The following is a 10,951-nucleotide window of genomic DNA, read 5'->3' as shown; positions in this document are numbered from 1 at the left end:
GAACTTTGAAGAGCTGGCTGAAAAGATTATACAAGTCTCACACAGGACGAATTTATCTCATGTACTGGATTAATTTTGATAGGGACTCCTTGAAGACAGAGATGGACAATTGTTTATGGCGGAACAATTCAAGCATCACCTGGAGAATCCCTTTCTGAGAAAGAAGATGTTTTACATCAACTAGAAAGAAGATTAGACGGACATTTTTTCCAAGTGAGGAGCTATATGCGGAAGAAAATTGCCTGAATGAAGAAAAGGATGAAGAATTTTTGAAGGACACAAAGACAAAGACTTGAAACATGGGACTGAAGAAGACAGAAGAAAAATGGTTGACAAGATTCTTAGTAAATTAATAGATAAATCCAGGAAGACATCCACACATGGCACGCACTCACTAAACATATTGATACGATTTATACAAAGCTGAGTCTGACAATATGGGAAGAAATTAAAGATATTGATTTTTTGTTCTTCGAAGACATGGACCAAAAAACTTTGTGAAGACATATACCAACTTTTGTGTGGAAACAATAGTGGATTGAGAAAATTCTTGTTCAAGTTGTTATCAAGGACAACCCACTAGTTACGTACAAAATCTCACAGTGCTTCAGGAGAACTTTGTCGAGGCCAAGAAAAATCCATCTGAGAAGAAACCGAGTTGGAAAGGCGTGGAAGAGATTTCCTAAATATATTTTGTTGCGGATTTCATACGGATGATATTCAAACTGACGGACCATACAAGAGTGGACCTTTTGAGCCTCAACTGGCCTCTGAGTCGGATCCGGCTCCTGACACGGCACCGGCTCCTGACTTGGGACCGGACTCTGAGTCGGGACCGGCTCCTGACACGGCACCGGCTCCTGACACGGAACTGGACCCTGAGTCGGGACCGGCTCCTGACTCGGAACTGGACTCTGAGTCGGGAGCGGCTCCTGACTCGGGACCGGACTCTGAGTCGGGAGCGGCTCCTGACTTGGACCGGACTCTGAGTCGGGACCGGCCCCTGACTTGGGACCGGCTCCTGAGTCGGGACCGGACTCTGAGTCGGGAGCGGCTCCTGACACGGCACCGGCTCCTGACTCGGAACTGGACTCGAGTCGGGACCGGCTCCTGACACGGCACCGGCTCCTGACACGGAAACTGGACCCTAAGTCGGGACCGGCTCCTGACTCGGAACTGGACTTGAGTCGGGAGCGGCTCCTGACTCGGGACCGGACTCTGAGTCGGGAGCGGCTCCTGACTTGGGACCGGACTCTGAGTCGGGACCGGCCCCTGACTTGGGACCGGCTCCTGAGTCGGGACCGGACTCTGAGTCGGGAGCGGCTCCTGACTTGGGACCGGACTCTGAGTCGGGACCGGCCCCTGACTTGGGACCGGCTTCTGAGTCGGGACTGGACTCTGAGTTGGGAGCGGTTTCTGAGTCGGTAGTGGCTCCTAACTTGGGACCGGACTCTGAGTCGGGACCGGCCCCTGACTCGGGACCGGCTCCTGACTCGGGACAGGACCCCGACTCGGGACTGGACTCTGACTCGGGCCTGGACTCTCTCCCAGGACCGAGTTGGGATTGGCCTCTGAGTCGGGACCAACGTCTGAGACGGGACCGTGCTCTGAGTCGGGACCGTATTCAGAGTTGGTACCTGTACCCGAGTGGGGACCGGCCTCTGAGTCCCACCGGGTCGGAGACGGCTTCCGAATCGGAATCGTATTCTGAGTTGGGAGCTGTCTCCGACCCGGGACGGCCTCCGAGTTCATCTGAGTCGGGATCGGCCTCGGAGTTGGAACGGACTTCGAGTTTGGATCGGCCTCGGAGTGTGAACTGGACTTCGAGTCGGGACCGGACTCGGAGTCGGGACCGGACTCGGAGTCGGGACCGGACTCGGAGTCGGGACCGGACTCGGAGTCGGGACCGGACTCGGGACCGGATTCTGAGTCGGGACCTGCCATTGGGTCCCGATGAGTTGGTATCGAACTCCGAATCGGGACCATCCTCTTGAGTCGGAATCGTATACCGTACACTTGGGTTTCTGGTCCTGTTTGGTTATGGCTTTTGGTTTACATCTCTGGTTGTTTTGTGAATATTGTTTTTTGTTTATAAGATATTCATTTCTGATTGTAGTTTTTTTACCTTTGTATTTTACTAACTCAAACAATAAACTCTACACTGATAAACCTTTAATGTCTCAGAGTCTTTAATGTTCTCCTTCCCCCTGCTGAGCTGAGTCATAACAACCGGCCTCTCTGTTGGGACCAGAGATGGCACAGTCACTTTGAAAAAGTAACTTAGATTACTGATTACTTGATTTGGAAAGTAAGTTACATTAAAAGTAAGTATTTTAGTTATTTCCAGCAGCTACTAACAACAATGCTACACCACATGTAAAAATCACATTGATCTTTGTCAATACTTAATTGGAAGATATTTTATAATGATTACATCAACAATGTGTCTCCACTCGTAAGGTCGAACTGAAGGGGAGTTTGTTTATTGCTTACAACAGTACAAAAAACTTTGGTAATTTGTGCATGGTTTTTTTTTCTCAGACATGTGCGCTTCATTGGGAACCCAATAAAGCGCACATGTCTGAGAAAAAAAAAGTTGAGATTACATAATTTACACATTGAGCAGAACATAGTAAGCCCAACAGAATAAACCTTCATAGGTTTATTTGTCTTTTAACACCATAATAGCTTAAAGCTTTACAAAACCCATTATGTAGAACATTTTATATCACGCTTTACTGTCTAGTGTATTAATGTAGGGGAGATGCATTTTAATTTCTGAGCCTGCTAATATTTGCATCCCCTGTCTATTGTCCTATTCATATGAAAATTATAGCAGTAACTCAGAGAACAAGTGTCATTGCGTATAAAAGGTGAAATCCCTCCTAACTCTTTATTTCTCCAAGTTAGAAGGGGATGCATTTTTTGGCAATATGGCTTTGGTTCCTGCCAAAATTTGCATCCCCTCTATTTTCATCAAATATTGTAGAATTGATATAAAACTCATAGCAGTATTTCATAGAAGTGCTCTGGTTATGTAGAAAAAGTTATATCACTCTTAACTTTTTATTTCTCCAAGTTAGCAGGGGATGCATATTTTGGCAGTATGTATTTTCAGGCTGCCACAATTTGCATCCCCCTGCTAATTTGGAGAAATATAGTGAGGAGGAATTACACTTTTTTTTCTACATAACCAAAGTAGTTCTACGAACTGCTGGTATGAGTTTCACCTCAATTGGATAATATTTGATGAAAATAGAGGGGATGCAAATTTGGCAGCCTGAAAATCCATATTGCCAAAAAATGCATCCCCCTGCTAACTTGCAGAAATAAAAAGTTAAGAGTGATATAACTTTCTTTACATAACCAGAGCACTTCTATGAAATACTGGTACCAAAGCATAATTAAAATTAATTCTGAAGCCTCTGTAAACTAAATTGTCCTTCAAAAAAAGTTCTAGTTGAGACCAAAGTGCCAGATTGAAAACTTTTCTCATCCACTTTCTGGTAGAAGAGAGACAAATGGAAATTATTGAGCTTGTTTTTATCAAATATTTTCAAAATAATATTAAACTAATACCAGTAGTTCATAAAACTACTCTGGTCATGTAGAAAATGTTTTTTCACTCTTAACTTTTTATTTCTCCAAGTTAACAGGGGGTGCAATTTTTAGCAATATGCATTTTCAGCCTGCCAAAATTTGCATGTCCTCTCTATTTTCGTCTGATGTTATTATGCTAATAACATGAAACTCATAGCAGTAGCTCATAGAACTATTCTGCTTATGTAGAAAATGTTATTCCACTCTTAATTTGTTATTTCTACATGTTAGAAGGGGGATGCCTTTTATGGCAAAGCCTTTTATGAGCCTGCCAAAATATGCTTGCCGCTCCATTTTCCTCAAATGTTGTCCTATTGATATGAAACTCACACCAGCAATTAAGGGAACAAATGTGATTATGTTGAAAAAGCTATTTCAGTCGTAACTGTTTTTTTTTTGTTGTTGTTGTTGTTTTTTTTTAGCTTCGGGGCGGGGGGATTTTTTGGCATTTTTAGCAGGCTCAGAAATTACAATGCATCTCCCCTACATTAATACACTAGACAGTTAAGCGTGATATAAAATGTTCTACATAATGGACCTCGGTTTTGTAAAGCTTTAAGCTATTATGGTGTTAAAAAAAATCTGGGAATTTCAAACCAGCTGCGGAGAACATGTTCATCAGACATTGAAGAACGTTCCACATATATGGCTCAATAAACGTGGAAAAAAAAAACGTATTTATTTCAATTAATTTGAGAAAAACCCCCACAATTTTAGGGCTTACGTGATTAATAAACGTGATCATGAATGTCTTTAAAAGTTTCCTCTTCGGTCGGATTTCTCATCAATACGCGAGTTTAGAGCGATGCAATTCTCGGCAGGCCTGCTCGGAGCTTCTCCTTTAAGAAAACTACGACGGCTTGTTTTCACGCATGCGCGCTCTGTGTTTTAAGTCACGTGGGTGGTGTGTTCCGTTTCCTTACTGCGCATCATCTGGGTGAGTGTCTGTTCGCTGATTTCAGGTTGTTTAAACTGAAATTGACACACCGGAGACAGGTACAGACCTTTCCCTGGGGGGAATAAAGTTTTAGGGAAATACAAATCTTTTACGGTTTTGAAAAGTTTGTCTGTGACACGCGTGGACGTCACGCGGTGTGTTTTCATTATCCTCGCAGCTCAAACGCCTTTGTGCTTCCATGTTATTGGTTCTGTACAATAATCCTTCTGACAACATGACGAGTAAATTGGACTGTCCTTTTCAAACACAATGAGCCACTGTCGTGTTTATCGACAAATATTTAATTTTCAGAGAGGAATTGAGGATTTTGATAAAGAAGCTGGATTTGGCAGGTAATTGTTTTTGCTGTTCAGAGAAAAGCACTTTGTGTTTTGCAAATGTCAAAAATGAGGAAACTAAAAAAAGAACCGTCTGTAATTTTTAGCAAATAAGTAATCTTAAAAGGACAGCATTATGTAAAATCTACTTTATTTTTATCTTTACATCATGTTATAATGTTATCCCTTCACATAAAATCATACCTGGAGAGTTTCCTTGATTCTTTCATGTATGTTTGCCATGGAGACCAGAGGATTCCTCAACCATTCAGCTCTGCAAAAACGTCTTGACTCGGACCGAAGGCGATTCTCCCCCTGCAGCTGCAGTTTCCACGTTTCTGCCTCACAGAGCAGCCCTCTCCCACTCTGCTCCTCCAAACTAGCCAGCAGCAATTAGCAAACACCTGACTCTGGTGGAGTTTTAAAAAGAACAGGAGTTTATAAAAAAAAAAAAAAAAAACAGAGGCCCAGTTTCAAGTTGTTCAATAATGAAGTAATTTTTTAAGCCATATTTGATATCCACAGCATTTTTATAACAAATGAAGTTAACTTGATTGTGCCAAATAATATGCATAATATTGCACCTTTCAACTGGGAATATTTAGTCTAATGTTTAGTTGAAAAATAAACTTAAGGTTAAGGCCTAAAATCCCACAAACGATAGACCAACAAACTCAAAATTAAAACCTTTGGTTTATAAAATATACAGCTTTGCCAAAATTTAACACCCCACTGCACTAAGCCCCATTGAAAGCCTCCTGGTTTTTCCACCAAATATTGATTTCTGAACTCTTGATACTGAGTCAAACATTAGCATTGTTGTTTCTCAATTAATATTGACTTTTTTCTTTGCATTATTTGAGGTCTGAAAGCACTGCAGCTTTTTTATTTTTACCATTTCTGATTTTCTGCTTATAAATACAACTTATTTGCTTGGATTTTCAGAGACCTGTTGTCAGTAGTTCATAGAATAAAAGAACAAAGTTCATTTTACTCAAACACATAGCTATAAAATGTAAAATCAGATAAATTGATCACTTTGAAGTGGTCTCTTAATTTTTTCCAGAGTTGCGTATACGTATTTGAAATTGAAGATGTGGATTTTAATCCTAATAATTCCCATACCGTATTTGCTCTACAGGTGGGGAGGATGAGCTCAAGCAATGGCACAAGAAGAAAGGTCCGACAGCAGCAGGTCTTCTGCAGCTTGGTGCCGTCCGATCCTGAAACGCAGGCAGAGATCCAGGATCTCTTTAACAAAGTAAAAACCTTTATGAAGCCGCTGGGTGAGGAATGGCGCATCCCCGACCCCAATGTTGCTCTCAAACACCCAGCAGAGGACCACCGACACCTGCAGGAGCTCAAGGCGTCTCTGAATGCCGTGAAGAACCAGCTCAGTGACAAGAACATACAGGTGTGGCACCAACACACCAACTCCACCAACCGAGCTGGGAAGGTGATCGCTGCTGTTCGCTCGGCTGCCAACGCGGAGATCTGCACTCAGGCCTGGTGCAAGTTCTACGAGATCCTGGGGACCTTTGACCTTCTGCCAGAGGAGGCGCTTCAAACCGGGGAGCTGAACTCCGTCCATCTCTGTGAAGCTCCAGGAGCCTTCATCACCGCTCTCAATCACTACATGAAAACGAACGAGTCCACCCGCTACTGCGACTGGGCCTGGGTCGCCAACACCCTCAACCCGTACCACGAGGCCAACGGAGGGAGCACGACCATCGCAGACGACCGGCTGATCGCCAACACGCTGCCGTGGTGGTTCTTTGGCTCCGACAACACGGGGAACATCATGCTCCAGAAGCACCTGCTGGATCTGCAAGTGTTTGTGTCCAACATGCGGCGGGTCGACGTGGTGACGGCCGACGGAAGCTTTGACTGTCAGGAGAATCCGGACGAGCAGGAGGCGCTGGTGGCGTCGCTGCATTACTGCGAGGCCGCTGCGGCGCTGCTCCTCCTGAGCCCCGGTGGCTCCTTCGTCCTGAAGATGTTCACGCTGTATGAACACTCCTCTGTGTGCTTGCTCTTCCTGCTGAACTGCTGCTTCCGCTCCGTCAGCGTCTTCAAACCCGCCACCAGCAAAGCGGGGAACTCCGAGGTTTACGTCGTGTGTTTGAACTACGAGAGCAAGGAGGAGGTGAGGCCTCTGCTCTCCAAACTGATCCGAAATTATGGCCCAAGTCTAGCTGACCGAGAAGCGCTGTTCCCCAGCTCGGTTATCCCAGAGACGTTTCTGAAGCAGCATGAGGAGTTCTGCTCCTACTTCCACACCCTGCAGGTGGAGACCATCGGTGAAAACCTGCGGCTGTTTGAAGGGATGAGCACAGAGCGGAGGCAGCGGCTTGACCACATCAGAGACTGTGTTGTGCATGAATACCTGCAGCGCTTCCAGGTAAGACGCATGTTTATTAAATTGGACTTATTATGTTTTTGTTGTTCCATTTGGCTCTCTACTGCTTCTAAAACCGCTTAAACGTATGGCCAAAAAAATGTGTGGGTGTTTTTATTTATCAATTCATTCATTTATTTATTACCGTCTAGAAATCGAGCCGTTTCAAAACCCTTCCTCTTTTTAAGTTGCTTTCCATTGGCACTTTTCTGTCACCTTTCAACCTTAGCCAAGTCCAACCTTTCTGCTAGCAACCCTAGCTGAGCTTAGCACATTTGGTCAGCTGGTTTTACTTCTGTATGCGATGTTTAATTGTAGTATTTCTGTGTGCAGGTGAGCTTTCTTCCCAGAAGCCGGTGGATTTCCAGGAACACGGTGAGTCCCGCCTGCTGCAGCGTGTCGGCAGGCCGACCTCTGGGCCAGAAGAAGCAAACAGGCTCCTTCAACGAGCGCAGGGAGCTGCAGAACCTGAGCTGGAGGGAGCGAATTGGGCGGAGCTGCCAGGCTGCGCTGATACAGAGTCACTGCACTGAGGACAGAGGGCTGGGCTGCGTGTTAGAAGGACCACGCTCCAGCTGCTTTGTAGATTCATGGTACGTTGTAACTGGAGCTGCACTGCCTGCAGTCAGAAACTCTCCATTCTGTGACTCAGCGCTGTTGACCCACCTGAATGAAGCCCTACAGGAAGCAGCAGTGGACTGGACTCTAGTGACCCCCTGCCGCTCCTGCCATGTGGCTTGCACTGCCTCCATTTTGTCTGACGCTGCAGGTCTTGAGGGGAGCAAAGAGAAGAGGCGGTGTCTGGTGTTCGACAGCCATGCAACGTGGGCTGCTGCTGCTGAGAGCCAAGTAGACGATTTAGTGCTGACGTTGAGTGAAGAGCCTTCGTTTCCTCAGAGAGGCTGCATCCTGCTGCACGACGGCGAACCTCTGTACCAGCAGCAGCTGCTGGGATGTGTCCTGCTTGCCCTGCAGACCCTGAGCGCCGGGGACGCCCTGCTGCTGCGGGTGTTCTCGGCCCTGACTCGAGTCACCGCTGCCGCTGTGTTCTGCCTCCACGCCTGTTTCCGCTCCATCTCCTTCAGGTGTCCACCCCCGTCCGGCGGCGTCGGGGCCTTGCTGATGTGCGTCGGCTTCTGCCCCGAAGCGGCCGCTCCGATGCTCCCGGTTCTCAGTGACGTGCAGAGCAGCATCCAGCAGCTGATTGGAGGAGAAGGAGACATGGGGGGGAACCAAACACACTCGGGTGACAGACAGGTGCTGCAGTTTGTTCCCATGGAGGAGCTGCTGAAAGGAGGACTAACAGAGTTCCTCTGGACCATGAACTCTGAAATCACTCAGCAGAAGCTGCATCTCCTGCTGCAGGAGGCAGCTTACTAAATCTAATGCTGCAGTGGATTATCACTCCAGAACAATACGACATTTATTTTTCTAACACCAACAAACAGAAAAACAAAACTAAAGGAGCAGTCCACTAAGTAAAAGTAAATTGTACTTCTTTAATTTTCTAAATCAAAATTATGTACAAAACACTGCAAATACACAAAATCATACCAAGTAATTTTGGTTTAGTTTCTCGTACAAATGTTTCAGTACAATTGAAATCAGACAAAATTTACTTAAGCAATTTTTAAGTCAATAATTTGTTAATATTGAAGAAAAACTCTAGTTCCACTGGCAGATTATTTCATATTTTCCCATACTGTAAGTGAAATAATCTGCTAGTGGAACTATTACTTTTTCATAAATATCACGAAATTATTGACTTAAAAGTTACTTGTTGTTAGTTTTGTCTTATTTATTTCTTATTCTTATATTCCAGGTATTTTCACTAGAAACCAGACTAAAACTACTTGGTAAGACTTTCTGTTTTTGCAGTGAAGGAAATTAATTTTCAGCATTTTTTTTTTTTCATTTTGATGGCTATGAACTAGAAATAAATACAATATTCAGTTTCTCAGAAAATTTGATTATTACATAAGATCAATTAAGAACAATTATTTTTAGTCCATGATGGCCTTCTTAATTTTTGCTTTGCGCTGCGTTTGCTTGAGTTACTGCATCAGTGTGGCGTGGCATGGAGACGTTTAGACAAGGCTCTGCTGAATAAGCAGAGTTTAAATGGCGCCTTCAGCTTGTCTGCATTGTTTCCTCCTGAAAAACCCCACGTTTTATATTAATTTTATTTGGGTTTTGGACAGACAGGGTGGCTGTTGAGAACAGTGTTTCCACATTTATTAAAGGACCAACACCAGCAGAGGACATGGGTCCCATATTACTGGCTTTGCAAACTTTACACTGAACCATGAGCAAATTCTACAATTTCTAATCCTTGATTTATAATTTGAATGCATATTTATTCTAAAAGAGGACTTTGGACCACTGAGTAATAATTCAGTTGTTTTACTCTTAAGTTATAATCTCTGGCTCTGCACTGGTTCAATGTAACTGGTGCACTAGTTGAGATTAAGCCCTAAAAATACTGATGATTTATAAATCTCACATAATTTCTAGAATGTTTTTTTTTCTTGACTTTCTTGTCAAGGATGAAGTTATGCCTTTTACAAGCACACTTTTTCCTTCCACTCAACTTTCTTGAGACGAGATTGGGAAGTGTTTGACTCTTCCAGGACAGCAATGTTGCTGCTGTAACTTATCTAGGCCCACGCCATTAATCTGACTTGTATCTTAGTTTAAAATTTCATTCAAACATTTAAAAAAGGATAGAATCAACAAAATCAGATTTTTAGAAAAGCAGTTTTTGTTTCATAAGCTCAGTTTTAAAGTGCTAAAAATTAATTCTTTCACCAAAGTTTGAGATTTACTGCCAAACAATCATGATGTCAATATTGACCTGAATAATCGTGATTTTTATTTTTACTTTAACACTCAACTAGCCTCACATAGTGCTGAAACTGAATTCAGTATTTTCTTGCAGCAACCAAATTTTTAAACTGTCAATCTTGTTTGGATGAAAGTTGAAGCTTGTTTGGATGAAAGTTGAAGCTTTGAATAAACAGTCAACACATTTTTAATCTCTGATAAAAAAAAAATTTCCAAAGCAGGAAATATACAGCTGATGTTATGTTGCTTCCATTGAGCTAATTTGTGGAACTGTTCAGTACAAAGGTTCATCTTTATTTGATTAATATTCATAAGACCTGAAACTATTTGATCAAACATGATGATTGATCATCTGTGATTGATTTGAAGTTATCTGATCAGGTCGGTGCTCCTGAGGTTTGAGCGTCCAAATTCAATTAACCTTGCAAATTTCTTGTACTCCTTGTTATATGTGAAGCTGCAGGCGAGAACAAAAACCTGCAAGGTTTGAGAATGCAGATTATTTTCAGAAGATGATCAGCAGAACTGATCTGTGATTAAAGGGAGCTGAATAATAATCAGTTATAAAATCCTCTGCACCAAACAAAGAGGCTAAGTTTCCCCCGAAGTGCCTTTGTTTTTGTTCTGATTTATTTTCTTTCCACGATGCTAAAGATCTTTTTAGCTGTTACGGATGTTGACACTAAATTTCTGTTTCAGTTTTTCATGCTTAGGGGAAGACAAAGTGCATTATTAATCTGTTTTATTTATCATGAAAGACTTTGTTCTTATAGCTCTGAGTTTAGTTTATTTTATTTTGTAAGAGTCTATAACTTATTTTCTTAACAAAAAATA

General features: G+C 43.1%; 2 protein-coding genes across 4 annotated transcripts; one reads left to right on the top strand and one right to left on the bottom strand.

Moving 5' to 3' along the window:
- Positions 1-759: 759 nt before the first annotated feature.
- Positions 760-1,944, bottom strand: LOC129364340 (cell surface glycoprotein 1-like). Its single transcript, XM_055036915.1, has 2 exons — positions 1,447-1,944; positions 760-1,398 (listed from the first exon to the last, which is right to left on the bottom strand). Exons 1-2 carry the CDS (start codon positions 1,942-1,944, stop codon positions 760-762), a joined length of 1,137 nt encoding a protein of 378 aa, XP_054892890.1.
- A 2,570-nt stretch (positions 1,945-4,514) lies between these two features.
- Positions 4,515-10,254, top strand: cmtr2 (cap methyltransferase 2). 3 transcript variants are annotated; one of them, XM_055036382.1, is made up of 3 exons: positions 4,515-4,537; positions 6,017-7,276; positions 7,607-10,254. In XM_055036382.1, exons 2-3 carry the CDS (start codon positions 6,026-6,028, stop codon positions 8,651-8,653), a joined length of 2,298 nt encoding a protein of 765 aa, XP_054892357.1. In that variant the 5' UTR covers positions 4,515-4,537; positions 6,017-6,025; the 3' UTR covers positions 8,654-10,254. The 3 variants fall into 3 exon arrangements, with proteins under 3 accessions (XP_054892357.1, XP_054892358.1, XP_054892356.1); XM_055036383.1 differs by lacking the exon at positions 4,515-4,537 and adding an exon at positions 4,544-4,596; XM_055036381.1 differs by lacking the exon at positions 4,515-4,537 and adding an exon at positions 4,606-4,890.
- Positions 10,255-10,951: the final 697 nt, after the last annotated feature.

Source organism: Poeciliopsis prolifica, unplaced genomic scaffold, assembly GCF_027474105.1.
Source record: "Poeciliopsis prolifica strain line A6 unplaced genomic scaffold, Auburn_PproV2 SCAFFOLD011, whole genome shotgun sequence".
In the NCBI taxonomy this organism is placed as follows: Eukaryota; Metazoa; Chordata; class Actinopteri; order Cyprinodontiformes; family Poeciliidae; genus Poeciliopsis; species Poeciliopsis prolifica.
Note: the sequence above shows the minus strand (reverse complement) of the source record. Positions and strands in the feature narration are given on the sequence as shown.